This window comes from Podarcis tiliguerta (assembly GCF_965153285.1).
Source record: "Podarcis tiliguerta genome assembly, chromosome: 16".
In the NCBI taxonomy this organism is placed as follows: domain Eukaryota; kingdom Metazoa; phylum Chordata; class Lepidosauria; order Squamata; family Lacertidae; genus Podarcis; species Podarcis tiliguerta.
The window spans coordinates 27,360,684-27,383,161 of NC_139549.1; the positions used below are offsets into that span (position 1 = coordinate 27,360,684).

The following is a 22,478-nucleotide window of genomic DNA, read 5'->3' on the forward strand; positions in this document are numbered from 1 at the left end:
TCTCAGTGCCGGTGCCAGGCTATTTTGCGCCCTAGGCAAGGTTGTTTGCACAAATTGCTAACTTCCATTTTCATGAAGGGGTTTACTGTAGAAGTTTTGTGTACTGCACACAACTCCCCCCCCCCACCCCGTCGGTCATATGCTTACAGACGTAAGCATCCTTTAAAAATTGTGAGGTGCAAAAATGAGGATCTGTCTTGACTGTTGTAACATGTAACAGCACTGAAAGAAACACAAGCACAAAGTCCAGTCTTATTTGAGCTTAATGGAGCTGGTGCAAAATGGACCCTTTAAGGGCCTTTTAAAATTAAAATTATCTAAAAATGTGAGGTTCTGGACATTAGCACACCTCAAATAGGTGCTGACAAGGGGTGCAAGGCATCCCAAAGGGAGGGGGGGTGGAGAGAGAAGAGAACCCTGCGTCAAAGATGACTAAGCAAGGTGACCTCACAAGGTATACCATCAAAAGCCCTGAATAACAGGAACAAGACAGACAGCACAAATCATTTTGAACCATCTTGTGAGTTTGTGGTGTTAAAATTTAAATCTGATGTTAAGAATTTAAATCTCTTAAAAGGTTCAGTTTCAGAATATTTTTTTCCCTTTGCAAATTTTGCCACCTCTTCCTTCAGGCAACGTACTGATGCTTGGGCACGTTCAATAGATCTAGTTGCCTCTTGGACTGTCTGTGTGAAACTGATAAGAGGAGCAGAGCGAAAAGAGACAGGGGGCGGGGACAGTTCCGACCCGGAAACTAGGCGATGCGCATGCCACTCTACACTGTTAAGAAGTCTAGGAGCTCGTTCCCGGCGCGCGGGTCTGTCGCGCTGCGTCATTTTAGTGCACCCGCGGCTGTAGTCCCTAAGGGGAGGGGCGTGCTGGGGCGTTGGTGACGCGTTTGACCTGCGCCCTGCCTGGCGGCGGACAGAGCGGAGAGGCGGTGGGGTTGAAATGCCGGAGGCGGGAGCAGGTGAGCGGCGGCGGCGGTGGGTGGCCTCGTTGAGGAGGCGGAGGAGAGGCCCGGCACGTTGTCACAAAAGCCATGCGAGGCAGGACCTGAGCTGCCTCTTCTTCTGGTTAGGGTTACTCGGGAGAAAGTCCCGCCGTGGCCCAGAGGGGCTCAAGTCCCTTCGGTCGGCGCAGGCTGAGCAGCCTCACCGCCTCCCTCCTGGCGGGCTTCGCGCCCTGGAGGCCTCTCCGCGCCTAAGGCGGCGGCTAAACGGCAGAAAGTCTTTCGAAAGTGGTGTTTGCTTACTTGAGATATTTATATGCTGCTGTTTGCATTTTTTTGGCTTAAGGGCTAGGACATGAATGCCATCAGAGCAGCTTACAAAAATCAGTACTGCGTTAAGAAACTGCTTGCTTGCAATATATATATATTGCCAGCAAGCAGCTTCTTAATACATATATATATATATATATATATATACACACCCATATACATATACATACACACATATATATACTATATACACACACCCCAGCCATACCATACGAGGGAAAAGGAATGTGAGGGAGAAGGTGGGGAGAGGCAAGCTCAAGCACAAGGTTTTAAAAACTGCAGCCACCACTAGTGGTGTTTCAGGCTGCCTTGCTTTCGCTAAAGAGTAGCCACTCTTGTGAAGCACCCCGCCTCCAGTGTTAGAAACTGATTTATGAAAGCTAGGAGCTAAACAGCACCTTAAACCTAGGTTACGTGTGCAACAACAGAATGTTTAGGTGCTTTTTAAAAAATAACAATACAAAGCTGCAAATGAATGAACTGCAGCTGAAATCTTATGCTCATTTTTCACATGCTCTAGTCCTCATCTGAAGACTGCCAAAAACAGAGCCATGCTTCCCCTGCCCGCACCACGAATATTCTTAAGAGGGTCTCTTCTCCAGTCTTCAGAGAGTGGCTGGAAGTGAGGAGGCAGGAAAAGGTCCTCCTTTCCTTCCACTGCAGTTTTAATCTGAAATCATAGGTGCAGCACTGTGCCCAGACCTTGTAAGCTGCTCACGCTAATGAAATTCCTTGTCACAAAACGCACCTAGAACAATGGGAGTCTCAAACGCTGCCCACCTTGTCAGATCCAAGTGCAGGTGGCAACATCCAGGGCAGTGCCTGCCACACACTCTTCCTTTCAGACAGCGTAACTTGATGGCAGGCAGAATCCTCACAGGAGGGGCTTTGATGGCATCACTGTTTGAGCCACCCCAGAGCACTCTTCTCTCTCACACACACCCAGTTACATCCAGGAGCAGAGCTGGTGATAACATTCAGGTCAGGAGGCTGAGGCATCACCAGCTATGCAGCATATAATAAATGGTATCAACCAACAAGGCTGAGGTCCCAGTTTGAGGCCTTTCTTTCTCTCCTCTTGGCAGCTTGCTGAAATGACACCACCATTTGGCCACATCCGAGGCACGGAGATGACTGCCCATCACTTTCCTCAGCACAGTTACCTCTTGGTAAGTAAGGGGGGTTCACAGCAGTTGATCTCTGTGCTGTTTTGCCTTGAGTTTCAGAGCTGCTTTTGCATATTGGAAGGGTGGAGACCTGGGAAAGGGGCTCCTCCTGCTGGTTCTTGGCAAACTCATATCAGTATTGTGGGTAGACCAGGGCCTGGGTTCTTCACATCTCAGTTTGATCAGGTTGGGAATGACCTGCTCACCATTGACTGATCAAGGGTTCTTTGCTTTTCTGAGGTAGATTTTCTCTTCTGTTTAAAACAGGATAGCTTAAAGGCTGACTGTCTGAACAAGCCTTTCGCCCAGAGGTGCCATGATCTTGTGACTGTCATTGAAGATTTTCCTGCCAAGGTAGAAGGCTCATTACTTGTTCAGGCCTATAATATTTCCTTGTTGTTCTGCTTTGGAGTGTATTGACTTTCTCTGATAAGATATATATGTTGTCAGGGTAGGGCAGACTGCCCTGTTCACTCCTGCCTAATGGAGAGAAAACATGAAAGAACCCAGAGCAACCTCACATGTAAATACAGACACAACTACAAGTCAAACTGACAGACTGAAATAGAGAGAAACTGACTAGAGGAATTCACCTTCATTTAGCTGATGTCTGCTTGTCAGGTTTTGTCCACTATTTCCACTAGCTGTCAGTCTTGGGTCTCCTGGGAATGGTAAATTTAGCACAGAATGGTTTCTAGACAGAAAATGCCCTCTGTGGTTTGGAGCCCCTGGGAAGTCTTTGAGTCAAACAATGTGTATCTTTGTTTTGAGGTGACCCATAATAGCTTTTCTGTTTCTCTTCCCTTGGAAGGAACTTCATGCCATCTTTCCCTGGCTGGTGGAGAGCATCTTTGGCAGCTTAGATGGCATTATTTTAGGTTGGAACCTCCGTTGTTTACAAGGAAGGGCAAACCCTACTGAGTACAACATTGCCTTGGACTTTCTTGATGCTGGGTAAACCTCTTTATTCAGGAGGGCGGTGGGAAGAGCTCTGATGTGGTTCCAAGGCTTACTCCCTATCCTTCTGAATGTTTTCTCTCTTGCTGCCTTTTCTTGGTAGAGGCCCAATGATGAAGTTGGTTTACAAGCTCCAAGCTGAAGAGTACAGATACGATTTCTCTGTCTCCTACCTTCCTGTAAGTATCTAGGAAAGGAGGTGATAAGATCCACACTACCACTTTGAATCCAGGATAAAATAGGCAGTTTAAGTTCCTAATCCTTTATTTGGAAGTCCCACTGGTATCATATGAACGTGTTGAGATTAAAATGGTACGTTTGAAACCTTTTCCGCTCTCTGCACCACACAGATTCTGCCTGTTCCTCAGCCTGCTGAGCAGTGGGAGCTGAAGCCTTAAACTCTTGGGCTACAACAGAGAAGAAGGGGAAGGTTTAGGGCTCCAGAAGTGGTTATTGGCTTTCCACACCTCAGATCTCAGGGGGACAAATGTTTGTACACCTTAAGGGCTGTTTCAGTCATAAGGTCTGTATTTTGTGTCTAATCATGCCATTGTTCGTTTCAGGGCCCAGTGAAAGCCTCAATACAAGAGCGGATTTTACCAGAATGTTCTTTGTACCACAACAAAGTCCAGTTTCCTCCATCTGGAGGCCTGAGCTTGAACTTGGCCCTTAGTATCCTTTGGGCAATAAGCCCAGAATCGTTTCTCTTCACGTTGTGTGTGTGTTTGGGACGGGGCACAAATCATGCAGTAGTTCAGTGATGCCAAACAGTCAGTGGTGAGAGGGAGACCATTCTGATTCTTGCAGCTTTCCAGCATGATTTCTTTGCCCTCTGCTTAGCAAGGCCCTGGATGGGATGTGTTCCCTCTCCCAAAACATATGAGAAGGGGCCAGCGGCTGCACATTCCACTCAAACTTTACAAAACTCCTTGCCACACAAGCTGCTCCAAGGCGATTGCATATGAGTGGCTCCTCCAGGTGAAGATAAATTGCATGGAAAGCCCATGGTCTGCCAGCTCTTAGAAGCCTGGGGAACAAGTGGATTGTTACACTCCCACCAGTTTCCCCACCATTGTGGAGGGAAGTCATTTTGGTTCTTTGCATGGCTGCAGCCTGCAAACTCTGATCTTTCTCAGCATCTATCTTGGATTTCTCCCTTAGATGTTTTTCCTTCTTTTTTAGCTGCATTTTAAAGTGTCTTGCCATGTTGATAAAGTGTTTAACAAGAAGGGGCACTCCCACCTTCACACCCAAATCCTGAGAATAGAATAAAACACTGACTATAGACACTTCGTTGGATGGTCTTGAATGGCCAAGACTTGATGCTTCTTCATATTTTCTGTTGGACTTTATCCTTGACTCTGCTGCCAGATCCCTTTGAATATTACATGTTCTACTTTGCATTAAGCCTAATTACACCGAAGGTAAACAAAAAGGCAGCTGCTTCTTTCACAATGCACTGCCTACTGTTTGCTATGCAAATGAGATGAGAAGTTGCAGCATAGTTTCGTGCCTCTTGTGGTTTATCCCTTGTTGACCCACCTCTCCCTCCCCCTCCACACTTGCCATGATGTTTGGTGGTGTAAAGTCAATATTTGTATAAATAGCTTCTTAAAGTGCTTGAAATACTCTGCCTGTCGGTCTTTCCCTTGGCACTAAAGTGTGCTTAACCATTTCAGCTTGTCACCTGAATGCTTTGCCCTAAGAAGAGAGTGGCAGGGGTGTAGGGTTGCTAAACAAGTGGGGAGAGGGGGACTGAGCCCTGCAGAATTGCACCTTCCTAGCAGGTCCTCACTGCCTCTGTTGTTGAACTCTCACTGTAGCATGTTGTGTACCAGGCTCATTTCTCACAAAACGGCAGAGAGGGTGGTAAAATCTGGGCATGGACCATGCCAGGCTGTTGGTGGGAGCTACCGTCATAGAGGACTGCTCCTCCAGAGGAAAACAGAAGAGGAGCCGGACATAGTGTGATAGAAAATTATGCTTTTGAGTAGCTTGAATTTTTTAGGCTTACCCATAAAGTTCTCTATTTGAGTTGATATCGTAAGTGGAATGACTTGGGATTCTCTCTCCTTCTCTGTGTTTCAGAACATCTCCACGGCCTATCATATCAGCATGTCCAACAGTGCTTACTTTGTCCTAGTGGATCGGTACTTGAAGTGGTTCCTGCCCACAGAAGGGATTGTCCTTCCACCCCCCTCCTCTTCCGATGCAGGAGGGGCTGTCCCATCACCTGCTCCCCGGTGAGTACTTGTCCTAGTTTTCCAGATTACAGGTTCACGGTGTGTTGGGTTGAAATAAATGACAGACGAGTGACAAGTGTCATATGGGAGGCATCTCTCGAGCATGTCTCGGAGAGTCCCTTTTATTGAATATTACAGCATTGCCACATATGTGCTTGTTGCTGATTGGTTAACACAAATCATACGCAAGGGTTGCATATAGGCATTAATCATCAATAGATCAAAGGTTGGGAAAAGGAACACAGAATTGGACAGGTATGAAAACCACCTTGTTAAACTATTACTAGTGATTGATATAGCAAAACTTAAAAGGGCATAACCATCGCATTCATAGATGTGGTCAACCATGCATTCAGAACAGGTCAGGGTACGATGTTTCATGAACTCAGTGTGAACTGAACATTCTAGGGTGGGTGAGCACGGAATGCTTCAGCTCAGAGCGGTGTGCCAGACTCATGTGCAGAAGCAAAACCTCCCATCAACGGTGTACAAAGATAGTAGCAGGAGTCATCTCTATATCCCAGCCAACAGTATAGCTCTGCTCTCGCAATGAAGCTTTGAGTAGCTGAATTCTAAATTTCCATCCGAAATGGAGACTAAACCCAATTTTGGGGAGGGAAAAAAATTAAAAATGCTGTTCTGCTGACGGAGGCCATAGTGCAGATTTTTCCCTGCTCCACTTTGTCCTTAGGCCCAGCCCTGACTACTCCCTCTACTATCCTGTTTGGATGACCCTTTCCGGGGTTTTTAATTTTGTGTCTTTTCTTTCTCCTCCCCTCTAGATCTCCTGCGATGTCGTTCAGCTCCTATGGGATGCATCCAACAAGCCTTCTGAAAAGACATGTTGCTCACCAGACTTCGGTGAATGCAGACCCTGCTTCCCAGGAGATCTGGAGATCGGAAACCATGCTTCAGGTGTGCCCAGGAGGGAAGGAGTCTGTGGTGCGGTGGCTGCTCTGCCTGGCTGTTGCTGCAAGCTCTTCGGGGATATTGCGTTAGCTCAGCAGGGTGGGGGACAGGCAATTGTGGAATACCAGGCCTGTTTCTGGGCGGGGCCTGGGCAACTGGGGAAACACACCTTTAAGAAAAAGAAGAGTTTGCTTTGCCTGTAGAAGAGGGGGAGCCTGCCTCCTTCCCAAGTGTTGCTGGGTTACAACCCCCCATCTCCATCACCTTTGGACATGTGGGCTGCTGGGAGTTAGAATCCAACAATACCTGGAAGGTTACAGAGGTGTGTCTGATTAAATGCTTTTTCTGAGGGGTTCAAGGAATCAAAAAGGGTTTTAGGGGTAGGCCTTCATTGCAGTTACCTGCCTTTTAGTACCTTTCTGCTGTTTCCCTGCCCCTGCCCCAGAATCCCAAGCTGTGGAGATCCCTAATCTGGGGGACGGACGGACAAGTCAGCTAGCACAAACGTACCTGACCACTTGGTTTCTTGAACTTGCCACGTCCAACACTGATTGAGCTATGTCTTGAAACAGCTTCAGACCAGACCCCAGGAGCAGAAATCACTCCAAAGGCCGGCTCTGGCTACTGCTGTAGTAGGTTCATTGGTCCTATTCAGGCAGGTGAACAAGTTCTTCTCTTCCTAGGTTTTTGTTGAAATGTGGCTTCATCATTACTCCCTGGACATGTACCAGAAAATGCAGTCCCCTCACATCAAGGTAAGGGGCTGAGCTTGGGCATCTCTTGCTTGCTGGCCTTTGAGGGGTTGCAGGGAAACGCAACTGCTGCTGCCTAGCTCTGGTCTCTGCTTAATGACAAGAGTTGCAGAGTGAGGAGAGGCTGTTGGCACTTAAATAAAAACAAGTTAGTGTTGAAGTGGGTTTCTTTGATACATCAGCACTAGAGATAGGAGTTCCAGCCAATGGAGAAAGGCTTTGCTTTATATCGAAGCTTGATTCCCGCAGATGCCGATTGCATGTCTTGGAATGTCTGTGTTGTTTGAGTTAGAAATAGCGAAAACTGCCTGAGAGGAAATGTATGAATTTGGTAGGCAGTTTTTGGCAGGCCCTAATTATGATGCTAAGGGACGCGGGTGGCGCTGTGGGTAAAACCTCAGTGCCTAGGACCTGCTGATCATATGGTCGGCGGTTCGAATCTCCGCGGCGGGGTGAGCTCCCGTCTTCGGTCCCAGCTCCTGCCCACCTAGCAGCTCGAAAGCACAATTAAGTGCAAGTAGATAAATAGGTTCCGCTTTATAGTGGGAAAGTAATCGGCGTTTCCGTGTGCTGCGCTGGTGCCAGCTCGCCAGAGCAGCTTCGTCACGCTGGCCACGTGACCCGGAAGTGTCTCCGGACAGCGCTGGCCCCTGGCCTCCTAAGTGAGATGGGCGCACAACCCTAGAGTCGGACACAACTGGCCCGTACGGGCATGGGTACCTTTACCTTTACCTTTAATTATGATGCTAGGGAAAGTTCTCAGCAAACACTGCTCTCCAGTGCAACTTTTTATTGAATTTTTGTTGTTTACAAAAACATGTAGACACTGAAAAAACAGATAAGGAACAAAGAAAAAAAGGGAGGAAAGCAATACAGAGTTGCAGAATGAAATAACAACAGCAAACCAGTATACCAAGTGACAATCATACTTCACTGAATATCAGATGGTATTTAAACATTGGTGGACCTCTGTGGGTGAAGGTTCTCTGCCTGCAGGCTGGGAGTTGTAAAGGGTCATCCCTAAACATTGGCTTTGTTTGCTTGAGGGATTTATGTCAAACTTGATAATGTTTACTGTGATTGTTGCAAGAACTCACAGGGGTCAGCAAACTTTTTCAGCAGGGGGCTGGTCCACTGTCCCTCAGACCTTGTGGGGGGCCGGACTATATTTTCCAAAAAAAAATTGAGCAAATTCCTATGCCCCACAAATAACCCAGAGATGCATTTTAAATAAAAGGGCACATTCTACTCATGTAAAAACACGCTGATTCCCGGACCATCCACAGGCCAGATTTAGAAGCCAATTGGGCCGGATCCGCCCCCCGGGCCTTAGTTTGCCTACCCATGGTTTAGTATTACTCTAATGCTAACCTGGAGTCTCTTGAATAGAGAACGTGGGGGAAAATGGGGATTTTGCTGGTACACCACCCACCCACCTCCCTGCCTGAGTTGATAGAGACCATCTCTGATTTCGTGTTGGAATAGTTTCAACTTCCGTGGTAGTTCAGGACTTCGTGGCAGCCATGGGGGCTGCCCCAGCATATCTTCGCCCCAACATGGATATCAGCAGGACACACCCTTGATCAGGCAGAAGGATGGTAGTCTTGAGTGTAAGAATCAACATATTTCCTCTTATTGTGGTTGGATCATTTCCCATTGAGGTGTGGACTTTCTGCTCTTCAAGTGTGGGAAGACCTGCAGGTGAATGGATTCATATTCCAGAGGCCTTAGGTGGATATTTCTGCTGGTGTCCCTGGATCTCAGGAGAGCCTGGCTGTGGGATGCTGAGCTCTTCTTCTCCCAGGGGGCCAAAATGTCCACTGAAATGTAGTCTTGTCAGAACTAGATGAAGAACTTTCTGTTTTCCCAGGATTTCCAGTTTCCTTTTTAAACCCAAGTTTTAGTGCTTTGTAGATACTTGGTTTCTTTATCGCATGTTTTATTCTGGTGGTGTTTTAAAATTTGTTTCTGCTTTTATGTGCTACGCTTTGCATTTTCCTTTCTGTATTTCAGCCAGAGAATTTTTTCTTCCACTGGTGGTGTAAAAATGTTGCAAGTAAATAAAAACACCCTTGTATTGCCAGCAGTGGGGGGGGGGGGGGGTCTGAGGGCTTGCTTTAGTTAGGATTTGAACTGAAAACGTTACACTTTCCTTTCTGAATGCGGTGGCCTCAGCTCTTACTTAATTTTACTGGATTTCTAGACGCACACATACACACATCCTTCACCCTAAAGTCTTGGGAATATATGTGAGTAAAATCACTTAAAAAGTAAAGCCACCAGCCCCAAACAGTCATATGTTAATCAACTGCACCTGTCATCTACTGAAGCCCGTATGCTTGGCAGTTCTCTGCAAAGTATTTCTGAGTGTGCATGACATTGTATACAGTTAACTCCACTTCTTCTTTCCTCGAAAATGCCCGTCTTTCCTCTCCTCCCCCAGTCTCATGCTCACTTGCCATCCTGTTTGTGTTTCTCCACATGCTGTTGCAGGGAGGGAGGCTCATGGCATCATTGTCGGTTGTGTGTATTCTGTTTGCATCCCATATTTTAACATCTGTAACAGTTTCTAGCGCCAGCTGCTACTGCGCTGCATTTCTAAATTTGAGAGTCCAGGGCCAGAGAGCCAGGAAAAGCAGGGCCTGGGGATCGGCCCACTTAGATCCAGATTTGCCATGTATACAGTCTTGGGGCTGAATACATACACTTTGTTTTGGCTTTCACTCTCTTGCGGCAAAAACGGCCTTCCCTCTCTCCACCCTCCCCCAACTGATCAGCTTTGGAGGCTGACTTGAATATTGTCTCTTAATGTTTTCATAGGGGATCATAAGTTCCGGGCCACAGTTGCATATTCTGCAGTGCAGGCAGAGTGGCTTGAAATCCTTGGTGTTTGTTTACCAGGCTACGTGCCTTTGATTCATTGCATCCTCACCTGCAGCTGCTTTGCCTCTTCTTTTACCTGAATTTGGCTTGGCCTGGCCTGGTGTACACTTCATCAGATTAGCACACACCCAGCACACGGACTCCTTGTGTGGCTGCTTTACCAGGGCCCAGTGGCGCTTGTTTGTGGACACACACAGAAGGCCACAAACACCATGCAAAAGCTGATTGGGAAAGTCCTGGTAAATCTTGATACTCATAACTGTGACTTGGGTTTCCCAGAATCCAATTGCGGATGTTAAATTACAACTGTTGCTGCAAAGTCTTGAACCACCTCCACAGTTCCAGGAGCCAAAATGTGCGTAAGAACTGCCTTGCTGGGTAGAGAGAAGTCCCAGCTTCTCTCCAGTTTTGCCATTTTGAGCCAAACACTTCTGATAAGCCCATGATCCAGGAGCCCCCAGCCCTTCCTGCCTAGTACGTCTCTGCTGTCCCCCGCTGCCAAAACACCTTGGCGTTTGGGTTCCAGAGCTTGCAGCCTGAAAATGTTTGCGCAACGTGAGAAAAGGGGGGGTCAGACTTTGCTTGAGGCTATTTTGCGCCTAGGATGTGTTGCTGCTGTTGTGTGTCCCTCTTCACATTGGCTGCATTTGTCATTCATTTGTGACTCATTCTTGGGTTTTGCTTTTTGTTTTTCTTTCCTTATCCCCCCTTCTTCCTGGGCTCATTCTCACTGGTTGTTTTCCCCCCCTGTTTCTTTCCATTTTTGTGTTTGCCTCTTCTACCCTTCCTGCCCTCCCCCTTTTGTGTTGTGTCTCTCAGCTGGAGGTTCTCCAATACCGGCTCAGTATCTCCAGTGCCCACCGCAGTAATCCTGCCCAATCCAGCTTCCAGGCCCTCCACACATACCAAGTATTTTCACTTTTCTTTTCTTTCTTTCTCCCTCCCCCCCCCCCCATTTCATTTTATTTGTCTAAAAATTAAAAAGAAAAGATCCTTCCTACAGTTTGCAGTGTGTTGTGGGCAGACATTGGGGGTGTGGAAAAGTACATTCTGTGGGGCTGCTGTTGTAAAGAGGATTTTGAGAGTGACGTGGGCCTGCTCCTGTGGGCTATTACCGTATTTTTTGCTCTATAAGACTCACTTTTTCCCTCCTAAAAAGTAAGGGGGAATGTGTGTGCGTCTTATGGAGCGAATGCAGGCTGCGCAGCTATCCCAGAAGCCAGAACAGCAAGAGGGATTGCTGCTTTCACTGCGCAGAGATCCCTCTTGTTGTTCTAGCTTCTGAGATTCAGAATATTTTTTTTCTTGTTTTCCTCCTCCAAAAACTAGGTGCGTCTTGTGGTCTGGTGCGTCTTATAGAGCGAAAAATACGGTATTTCCCAGGGAGCACAGAAAACAATGCCAAGTCCAGGTGATGGATTTTCCCAAAGCTCGCTCATTCTCCCACTTCCTTACCCTAGGCAGCAACAACCTCCTGCAATGCTCCACCCACACAAGGAGGGGGAAATGTATCGGGCTTCTCCTTTCTATGGAGTGGCCAGAGTCTGGTGACTTTGAGCTGCCACAGCATTGCTAGGAAAGGAGCATGTCCAGTTAGATCAGCTGGTCACGAGCTTGAGCACAAAAGCCATTTAGCTAGCAGCTTCTGCTCTCTTAACTCCTGAAATGTGCCATTGGGTGATAACTGCAGAGAAGAGATGAAGCCTTTTAAGGCCCAGCCTAGCTTAGAACCGGTGGGGAACCTATGGAGAACCTCCAGACTACCTACCAGGTCCATCCTCCCTGACCGTTGGCCACATGGACTGCTGGGAATCTCGGCAATATCTGGAGGGTTATAGATGCTGCCCATCCCTGGATTAGGAGGAGCACCGGGGTCTGCTTGCAAGTCTTGATGAAAGGAGAGGTTTGGAGCACCCCTTTGCCCCAGACGTTTGCTTTGCTAACTGGGCTGTGTGCTGCTTTCTCACCTTGCTCCTGTCGATGAAAGAGGAGCTTGGGGACAGCAATAGTCCTGCCCTGATTAAGTGTGTATGTGGGTGTCTTTTTAATAAAAACACATACACACATCATCATAATCCGCTTCCAGTTAAGAGCAGCTGCACAGGGCTAAAAACCCCATAGACAGCTTGAAAGGACTCATTTGGGGGACTGCATGTTTGCTGATCGCAACGAAAATGTGCATGCACAGATCATGGCTGCTGGGATTGGTTCTTTGTTTTCCTTCATCCCTTCAATTCCTTGGTGGTGATGGGGGCCAGTCAAAAAGGCATTGTGTGTGGTGTTCAGCCACGAAGATCCTGCCTTTATATTATTTTCAAGAGCAGCTTTCTAGTCTTCATGATTTAAAAAGTGGTTACAGCATCATCTTAGATGCTGGGAATTATTAGGAGTTTGCTGTGTTAGGATCACCTTGTGAATCTCCTCCCCAAAGGTGAGATTTTTGGTGCATTAACTCCCATCCCTCCTATAAAATGGGCCTCTTCACCGGAATTGTGGTGGGCCCCAGAAAGGAGCAACCAGAAAAAGTGTTCAACACCTCAGGGTTCAAGGTAATAATAATAAGGTAATAAAGACTAGGACCTAGGTGCATGGCTACACCTTGTCCACAGTCATACCAAATATTTTGAGAGGGGAGAAAAATCTTGATCAGCTGGGATTCTCAGTTTAAGCATAGCAAAGCGGTTTTTCCCTCACTGGAGGGGGAAACATTTAGCTTTTGCAACATTGCTGCCCTGCAAATCCTGTTGTTTGCCATTGTGACTGGGGCTGATGGAGGTCGGAAGTCCAGCCACATTTGGCAGGGCTATTCCAAGGCATTCTGCTGCCTAAGGTGGAGCAGCAAAGGGGAGGTGCATAGTATGTCACTGCCAGTTCGGACTTCATGAGCTTATTGGAATTGGGGTGTGTGGGGTTTTATTTTAACCCCCATATGTGCATCACTTAATGCTGCTTACATTGAATTGCACTTGTCATCCAACTGCCCATTCACCTAGTTTGGAGATATCATTTTGGAGCTCCTAATGATTCCTTTTTGTTTTAACCACCCTGAACAATTCGGTATCATGAACAAACCTTGCTTCCTCACTACTTACCCCTAAACTCCACAGGTGATTTATGAACAAGTTAAAAAGTACCTGTTCTCCTTCGGGGACCCTGTTTCTTTCATTCCGCCATTGGGAGAACTGTCTTAATTCTTTCCCAGTCTCTGCTTCCTGTTCCTTAACCTTTCCTCAGTCCACAAGGGGATCCTTTCTCTTATCCCGTGATTGCAAAGCTTCACTGGCAACATTTGGCTGGTGGGTGAATGTTGTGCTTGTGCTTTCTGCGGGGCGAGCGGTGGCGGCGGATGCCCTGAGTGTGGTCAGGAAGGCAAAGTAGTTTGAGCCACTCGGTGAACAGCCCTGGGCAACTTAAATCAGAACTGTACTAGAATGAGTTGCTCACCCTCTTCTCAGCAGTAGGCGAAATTACCTTCCTACACTCAGGATGGAAGTGTGGGACACATTTCACTTCTGCGATTTGATTGGCCAGGAACTAAATTAAGGGTCTGCGGACACCTCTTTGCTCTGCTCTGTAGCGCTTCAGCTCTCTTCGCCCTTCCTCTCCACCCCCTCCTCCCTCCTGGCCTTCCTTTCTGGCAGGGAGAGGACTCACTCCTTTTTCCTCTTCTCCTACTCCTCTTCCTCTTGCTTCTGCTTCCGATCCAGGAGTCGTTTAAGCCGACGGAGGAGCACGTCTTGGTCATCCGGCTACTCGTGAAGCACCTCCATGCTTTCAGCAACAGCCTGAAGCCGGATCCAGTTTCTCCTTCTGGGCATTCCCACACTGCCAGCCCGCTGGAGGAATTCAAGAGGTAGGTTTGTTATGGCTTGTTCAGGTCAGCACTCAGGGAGTAAACGTGCAGGAGAGGGCCTGCTCTCATGATTTTTCTGTTCCATGAATCCTATCTGTTCCCTGAAGAAGAGAATGGAATAAAAATCACAGATTCCCTCTCTGGCATAAACCAAGAAACTAAGCACATTTCACAGACTCCTTTTAAAAACACACAAGCATGCATAGAGTGGACACCTCCTGTATGGTACATTGAGCTAGAGAAGCCTCTCTGTTTCCATACCCAAATGCTATTCTTGCCTCCTGCTTTGCTTATCTTGGGGGGACCTCTCATGTGTTTGCAGGATTGTGATTCCCCGGTTTGTTCAGCAAAAACTCTACATATTTCTGCAGCACTGCTTTGGTCACTGGCCCTTGGATGCTTCATTCAGAGCTGTAAGTACCTCCGTTGAATGTTCTGTTTTGTGTGGACTGTGCTGAACAGAGGAGAGTGTTAGGGCCAATTTTTTCCAACATGCAGATTTATATATATTTTTCCATTCAATGTGATCATCAAACATGTGAGCGCAGCATGATTTGCAGATTGTGACCTCTGATGCAGAGTGGCTTATTCTTGTAAATTTTGGGAATGTGGCCTTTTTTAAAAAGCAGGATCAGGTTTCTAGTCCTCATAAAGCAAAGGAAAAAGCATGAAAATGATACAATCTTTTTGCCAAAGGCTTAGAAAGCCAATAGGTGTCTGGGCTGGCATCCCAGTGGATAAGCATCACCTGGGATTTGTCTGTTGTTGCTTTTATAAAAAAGGCCAAACCTGGTTTTCAAAACTGTATTGCACCTGCACCTCATCACAAGTGCTAAGGGCTGCATGGATAGCATAGGTAAGTCAACACAGATTGACAAGGAAGCTTTTTTGTGCTAGCTGAAAGACCTGCTCATCACCACCACCACAGAGTTTCCACTTCTGACTCTGTCATCTCTGTATGTGTTGAGTGGTTGGGAAAGCCAGTAGGACAAGGCTGCTGATCCAAATCTTCACAAAGTCCACAGGGGAACTAGTTGCTGAACACAACTGTGCAGTGAAACCAACTGTAATGAAAAACTAAACTTCTTGTCCCAGGTACTGGAGATGTGGCTGAGCTACTTGCAGCCTTGGAGATATGCCCCTGAGAAGCCCCTTCCGAGTGCCGAGTCGTCCCTGCCTCGCAGCGTGCCAGAGAAATGGTGAGTGTTAGGATGGTCTGAGTCACTGCAGATGGAGGGAAACTCACCAGTTCCTGCAGTAAGCAGGTTGAGAGCCGTGTATGATGGTTCCAGGCCAGCCTTCCCCAACCTGGTGCCCCTCCAAATGCTTTGGAATACAAAAGGTCTGATCTGGGCAGGGACCCTTTGCCACTGGTGGCCACTTGTGTCCGTGTTTTGACTTGCGGGTGACTGCAGAGGTTGTGGGTGCCCATGTGGAGGAAGAAGAAGAAGAAGAGTTTGGATTTGATACCCCGCCTTTCACTCCCTTTAAGGAGTCTCAAAGCGGCTAACATTCTCCTTTCCCTTCCTCCCCCACAACAAACACTCTGTGAGGTGAGTGGGGCTGAGAGACTTCAGAGAAGTGTGACTGGCCCAAGGTCACCCAGCAGCTGCATGTGGAGGAGCGGGGAAGCGAACCCGGTTCACCAGATTACGAGACTACCGCTCTTAACCACTACACCATACTGGCTTTGGTGGAGAAGCTTTGCTGTATCAGACTTGTCCCCGATTCCTGCTCTGCCCTTGTTAGTGAAGGTCATTGTCATGGAAGTAAGATGAGAAGCGGTCACCAAAGTGAGGAGGCTTCCTAAGCCTCATCTCCTTAAATTCTTGCCTGCTTGGAATGCACATTCTCCCAATTTGGAGGTGCTCACAGCATAATCCTGCAGGCCCACCTTACTCAGTGGCAGGGAAAGGGCAGTCCTCTTGCCAGCTACGTAATATGTCCCTTTGTGTTCTCTTAAAAGGGCCTCTTTTGTTCAGGAGAACTTGTTGATGTACACCAAGCTCTTTGTCAGCTTCCTGAACCGAGCTCTCCGCACCGACTTGGTCAGCCCCAAGAATGCCCTGATGGTCTTCAGGGTGGCCAAAGTTTTCGCTCAGCCCAACCTTGCAGAAATGATCCAGAAAGGTAAAACAGAGCGCACGAAAAACCTGCCCCCCTTTCTGTCTGCCTCAGCAGCCTGCCTGTTGCTTTTCCCTTTGGCAAATAGGAAAATCCATCAGGGTGGACAAGGTGAGAAATCTGCCTGGCTTGGTTGCTTGTCTAAATCCCTTCCGAAAAGCTCCTGGTGTGAGAGCCACTGCCACTGACCCAGTGAAAATAGAAGCTTAGAGTCTCCCAAGTCCAAATCCTGCATGGCAACCTTCCTCAGCCTGGAGTGCTCTGCATAGTTTAGACTCCAGCCCCAGCATTATACAACCACAGTGAACAATGGGGCTGCGGAAGGCTGCTATATCGCATCATGGCAGCTGACACCTTTGCCTCCTGAGGACAGCTGATCATTGGTCTTAAGAGCCCATCCTTTGGGGCTGCCAGTTCAAGGTGCTAGCAGTAAGGCTACCTTGCAGCAGATTACATAGGGGCAATCATGTCAAAGGTGCTTCCCACCCTCCAATTGCAGGAGAGCAGCTCTTTCTGGAAACAGACCTTGCCCTTCCTCACCGCCAGCACCGCCTCTTCATTAGCCCTTCGTCTCTCGGAGGGAGCTTCCTGTCGTCCCGAGCTCCGACCATCACAGATGCTTCGTTTAAGGTGAAGAGCCATGTCTACGGTCTTGAAGGACAGGACTTCCAGTACAAGCAGATGTTTGGGCCGGAAGTCAGGAGCCTGGTAAGCTGCCACTTCTGGTTCTTGTGACATATTGGGAGGTGTGCCTTGGTAGCCTTGCAGGTGCCAAGTCTAACATGTTGCTTAATTGGGAGGTTTGAAAGAGTGGAGATTCTTCCTGACAGGTCCTCTGCAAATTGAGCCTTCCCTTACTGGACCATATGGGACGCGGGTGGCGCTGTGGGTTAAGCCACAGAGCCAAGGACTTGCCGATCAGAAGGTCGGCGGTTTGAACCCCCGCGACGGGGTGAGCTCCCGTTGCTGGGTCCCAGCTCCTGCCCACCTAGCAGTTCAAAAGCACGTCAAAGGGCAAGTAGATAAATAGGTACCACTCCAGCGGGAAGGTAAACGGCGTTTCCGTGTGCTGCTCTGGTTCGCCAGAAGCAGTTTAGTCATGCTGGCCACATGACCCGGAAGCTGTACGCTGGCTCCCTCGGTCAATAAAGCGAGATGAGCGCTGCAACCCCAGAGTCGGCCACGACTGGACCTAATGGTCAGGGGTCCCTTTACCTTTACTGCACCATAGCGACTTCCAGTGATTTGCAAACCAGAAGTCTAGAACCACCAGCACTTAATCTGAGGTGTGGTTTGTCTCAGATCTCTTAAGACTCTTGTTTCCCACAATGCTTTCTCTGCCACCTGCTTGCTTGGTCAGGGCAAGCTTTATATTCCTGGGATCTCTGCCTTAGTTGCTTGCCTTGCTGTCTTCCATCAGGTGCTACGATTCTCCCAGCTCATCGGCCAGGCCCAGCAGACAGCCAAATCCATATCGGACCACTCTGTGGAGGCCACAACTAGCCATTCCTTTCTTTCCTGGTTCCGCTTTGGTTCAGCTGACTTGAATGGCTCCTACACAGGCAATGACTTGGACGAAATGGGGCAAGACAGTATTAAAAAGACAGACGAATACTTGGAGAAGGCCCTGGAATACTTTTGTCAGATATTTCGGGTATGGCAACAAAATATATCCCAAATACGTTTATTTGCAATGCAGGGTGGTCTGATTAATTTGTGGGTGGGTGACCTTTGCAGGGTCAAGGGCTGTATTCCCTCATGAGATTGGGGGAGGGGGAAGGGGAACCAAAGTCAAGTCTTTTCATCTCCCTCCATTTATATTGGTATACACAAACAGCGCACCCTGAACCTTCAGGCTGCTATGCTGAGGAGCAATAGGAAGTAAGTCAGCCTGGCACAATGCTTACATAACACAATATTTACCATTCTGGGCATCATGCCGTGGTGGCTGGGTCACACATGTGTCTGGCTGCCTAAGACCCAGTCATAGAGGGATATTGGAAGTAAGATTTCAGCACTGAACTCCTGTGTTTTTGGGTAGCTCCCTCCTGCTGGCTCTCCCATTTCTTTGTGCAGTAGGGTTGCCCAGGAGACAGCAGATGACCTAAGGATTTCCCTTTTGTACATTTTGCTTTTTTTCTGTGTAGCAACTGCAAATTACTTGAGAGGCGAGCTTTTGAGAAAGTGAGTGTTCATAGAGCAGCACTTCTTTGAAAATGATGAAAGTATTTTTTTGTGATGGCCTTCGAGGCATCTTGTCTCCATGCCTGGAGGGCTCACAGTTCTCTTTACTTCTGAGAGTTGACTGCTTTGCTATCCTAAGAAGTGGTCGGGGCAACCCAGTCAGATGGGCGGGGCACAGATAATAAAATTATTATTAACCTTCAAACTGATCAGAGAGAAAGTGAGGGGCAGAATTTGATCCCTCCCTGTGGTGCAAGCCCCAAGCCTGCCCATCTCTGCACAGCCTTATCTCTGATATGCCACTTTCTGGCCTCAGGTGTTTGAAGTGGCTTAGATGGAGTAAGAGAGAAAATGGAAACAGGTTTACACTGTATGGAGAGATTTCAGCACTTGCTGCTGTGTGTTTGGGCTACTTAGCTGCCAAGATGTGTCAGCTTGCCTTTTTGGTGTGTAGTAATTATATAAACTGATTTTCAAATTGATGTTTGCCAGTTGAACGAAGCCCAGCTGAGCCAGCTGATGTTGAACTGGGGGGCAGCTCAGGATAAGAATGGGAAGAAGCAGCTTCCAGACTGCATTGAGAGTGAAGACGGGCTGATTCTCACACCTCTTGGCAGGTACCAGGTAAGAGGGTGGCTGGCCTGGCCAGTTTTGCTAGGTTGCAGTCAACATTAATTTTTCAGTAATCTTATGAGTAGCTGAAGATTTGAGTCCAGATTAAGAGCCAAAACAACCCTTGTTCAACACTCCTTGGAAGGGTTTTAGAGGCTTAGTCCAACCCCCAGACCCCACCCCAGTAGTGTTAGAGAGTTTTTGTGTTCTTTAATAGAATTTCTCTAAGAGGTACAGTGGTACCTCGAGTTACAAATGCCTCAGGTTACAAATGCTTCAGGTTACAAACTCTGCTAGCCTGGAAGAGTTACCTTGAGTTGAGAACTTTGCCCCAGGAGGAGAACGGAAATCGTGTGCTGGCAGCACAGCAGCAGCAAGAGGCCCCATTAGCAAAAGCACGCCTCTAGTTGAGAGCAGTTTCAGGTTAAGAACGGACCTCTGGAACGAATTAAATTCGTAACTAGAGGTACCACTGTATAATACATCTTTGATTATTAACTTAAAAAAACAACAACTAATAAAGAGCTGGATCTAATGGGGTTGAAAAGCAGGCCTACTGCTGTAACCTTGCCTGAATTCTGCCTGTAGCACTTTTATGACTTAAATTTGAGTCTGCAATGGCCTAGCCTGTATAGCTCTTAAAATTTTGAAGAGCTGCCGCCTTGTAAAAAAAGTCTTGAAGCTCAAAGCCTTTTAAGGGTACAACTTAAAAGTGCAACTGTTCTCCTAGATCATCAATGGCCTACGCAGGTTTGAGGTGGAGTACCAGGGAGATCCTGAGCTTCAGCCCATCCGAAGTTACGAAAGCACCACTCTTGTGAGGCTGCTGTTTCGGCTGTCCTCAGCCATTAATGAACGAGTAAGTGCTGTGTAAAATCTCCTTGCTGCTCTTCTGAGTCCGTATGTCTGAAACTCTACACTCTGGGTGTTCTTTCCACAATGCTTGCCCTGCTCCTTTCTGTTCAGAAGATTGTCACCGTTCATTTCAATCTGTGGCTTTTCAAGGCAGATTACACACTGTAATCATATACCACCGTAAACCCTGACACACACACCCAGCAACAGCCCTTCATCTTCTGGATGCCGCCAGACTCTCCCTCCCTTCATTCTCAGACCTAACAGCAATTGGAGCTGAGGCTTTTTCCCGGTAGTAAAGGTGGAAGCAAGCTGCTTTGGCCCATGAATGGGGCCAGGCTGGTCCTCTCCTTTGTGTGATCATCTTCCTGGAAGATGTTGGATGAAGGCTCCCAGTGGATCTCCTGGTCCAGTGTCAAAGGCGGCTGGAGAATGAATTTCACCCCTTAATGGTATCGGACCCTAGACGTGCTCTGTCCCCAGAGGTATCAGTCCCACTCCAAGAAAGCCAACATTCTCTGCTTGGGGAATTGCTGGTGCTCTTGACAGCTTTAGACATACATAACAGATGTTATTCTCTACCTTTGGCTTTCCTGAACAGCTGCATTAAAGGGAGCTCCTTTTGACTGCATTCCTGAAGCTGAAAGTGGGCTTGTGTGTTGGGCAGAATAGACTGATTCAGGTCCTTTCCAAGAAGACCTCTTAACAAGAAGTCGGTCCTTAATTTCTCATCATTCAGACATGTGTTTACCAAACATTCCTTATTTGCATTGACTTTTTTCTTTCCATGCTTAGTTTGCAGACCAAATGGAGAGACTCTGTGCCAAAGAGAACTTCCTTGGCAGCTTCTGCCGCTACCATCTCACCAACCCCTCCCTTGTGGAAAAGGCCAGGCACAGCCCACTGAGCCAGCAGAGGCTGGGGCAGATTCAACAGCCAAGAGTCAGCCTTCGGTTTCTGGCAAGCTACAGGACTCTCCTTTCTTTACTCATGGTATACTTCATTGCCTCGTGGTTCTGCATCAGTCCAGTGACCTGTACCTTCCTCCTCCTCCTGGGATATCTTTTCTATGCCACAGTTATGACTCTCCTGACTGAAAGGAGAAAGCCTCATCAACACTAACATTTTACTTTCATTCATTTATTCACATTGCTATAGGAATCCCCTCCCCTAAGGTCAGGGGCTCAGAAAGTAGCTTTTGGCTAATTAAGCCACAGGACTTTGATTTGAGCATCTTTTCTTGGGTTTGAAAACTTTGAATATTTTTAATGAAGTGGAACAGATTTGTGAACAGAAGGCTCTACTTTTCTAAAAGCCAAGTCAATCTGTAAATTTTGTTTTGATAAACTTTTTTAAAAACAAACAAACCGCAGGCTCTGTAGTGAAGATTTTGGCAGGGGTGGGAGGGATGGTACAGCAGTGGGATTTGGGAGAATGAATCTGAAACAAGCAGCTTGGCTTAGCAGAAAAAAGTCAAGCGAATGGCAGCTTTTGAGCATCTCCCACAAATATGCTGACACATTTTTTTTACACCCCATCAGAGCATACACAAAGGGGCTGTGCCCTTTCACTTGAAAGCATGTGCTCAGTGAGGTAGATAACCGTGTGTCTACCCATTGCTTGGATTTTCATAAGTTACTTAAGAACAATCTGGTCAACAATCTCCCTTCCTGCTGTTTTGGGGCCTATTCACAAGTCCAAATAATATTACGGAGACCTCGTGGCCTGAAAGTGGATCTTTGTAGTGATGCAAATGCTTTGCCAAACATCTGGTTCCAGTTCAACCCAATTTTTACCATCAACAATTCTGCTGCAAGGTGGTGAAGCAGCAACAAATCATGGAAAGCAGGGGGATTTCTCGAACTCACGCCATGTAAAATTTAAGGTGCTGGTATTTAGATTTCCTAGGAAGCTAAGAGCTTTGAGAGCATCTATGCAAGTGGAAGAACTGGTGAGTGATCCGAATGTAAGAAGAGCCTGTCAACTAGATCCGACCAAGGCATTTAGTCCAGCATTGTGTTCCCACGGTGACCAACCAGAAGCCTCTGAACATAACAGCCTTGTAATCCCCACCAGCTGGTCTGCAGAGCGGTAGCCTACCTGAGACCAAATGGAGAGACTGTGCCAAACTGGAAGCAGTACATAGCCACCATCCCTAGGAGCTGTTACCCTTCCTGAATTTCTGTAATCTCTTTTTAAAGTTGTTGCAGTGTGCTGCCAGTGCTACATCTTGTGAGAGTCCCATCGTTTCTGTGCACTGTTTTGAATGTATTGGTGCCATTCAGTATCATTAGATGATCCTGTTGGGTTTCAATATTAAGAGGGGGGCGGAATAACTACTCTCGTCTAGGAGCTATTGCCAGCCTTTAGCCACCATGAATTTGTGGTAAAGCTGTCTTTGCTTCCAGAGCCAAGTCCTGAAACTCTGTCCCTCCCCCAACCTATGTAGAGTCAATGGGCTGAAAGGTAAAAAGTATTCTAAGTCGCAGCATTAGAGGCAGGATAATTCCAGAAAGGAGCAAGCGTGGAACAAAGGATGCACAAAGCATTTACAGTGGAACCTCGGGTTGCGAACGTGATCCGTGCGGGAGGCATATTTGCAACCCACAGCGCCGTGTCTGTGCATGCACGGGTTGCGATTTGGCGCTTCTGTGCATG

The 22,478-nt window shown here is 47.5% G+C and overlaps 1 protein-coding gene across 2 annotated transcripts; it reads left to right on the plus strand.

Moving 5' to 3' along the window:
• Nucleotides 1-837: 837 nt before the first annotated feature.
• Nucleotides 838-21,187, plus strand: SMPD4 (sphingomyelin phosphodiesterase 4). 2 transcript variants are annotated; one of them, XM_083417638.1, is made up of 20 exons: nt 838-970; nt 2,368-2,451; nt 2,716-2,802; nt 3,260-3,402; nt 3,509-3,584; nt 3,969-4,077; nt 4,777-4,829; nt 5,494-5,648; nt 6,431-6,563; nt 7,241-7,312; nt 11,012-11,101; nt 13,900-14,045; nt 14,368-14,458; nt 15,141-15,244; nt 16,012-16,175; nt 16,669-16,877; nt 17,590-17,823; nt 18,846-18,977; nt 19,696-19,824; nt 20,616-21,187. In XM_083417638.1, exons 2-20 carry the CDS (start codon nt 2,377-2,379, stop codon nt 20,940-20,942), a joined length of 2,529 nt encoding a protein of 842 aa, XP_083273764.1. In that variant the 5' UTR covers nt 838-970; nt 2,368-2,376; the 3' UTR covers nt 20,943-21,187. The 2 variants fall into 2 exon arrangements, with proteins under 2 accessions (XP_083273764.1, XP_083273765.1); XM_083417639.1 differs by lacking the exon at nt 11,012-11,101.
• The last annotated feature ends 1,291 nt before the right edge of the window (nt 21,188-22,478 follow it).

Excerpts from the sequence above, each read along its gene's own strand:
- SMPD4 (XM_083417638.1), top strand. The coding sequence starts at position 2,377 with ATGACACCACCATTTGGCCACATCCGAGGCACGGAGATGACTGCCCAT. Across the intron at positions 15,245-16,011 it reads CGCAGCGTGCCAGAGAAATG|GGCCTCTTTTGTTCAGGAGA; the intron begins GTGAGTGTTAGG and ends TTCTCTTAAAAG. Across the intron at positions 17,824-18,845 it reads ACTTTTGTCAGATATTTCGG|TTGAACGAAGCCCAGCTGAG; the intron begins GTATGGCAACAA and ends GATGTTTGCCAG.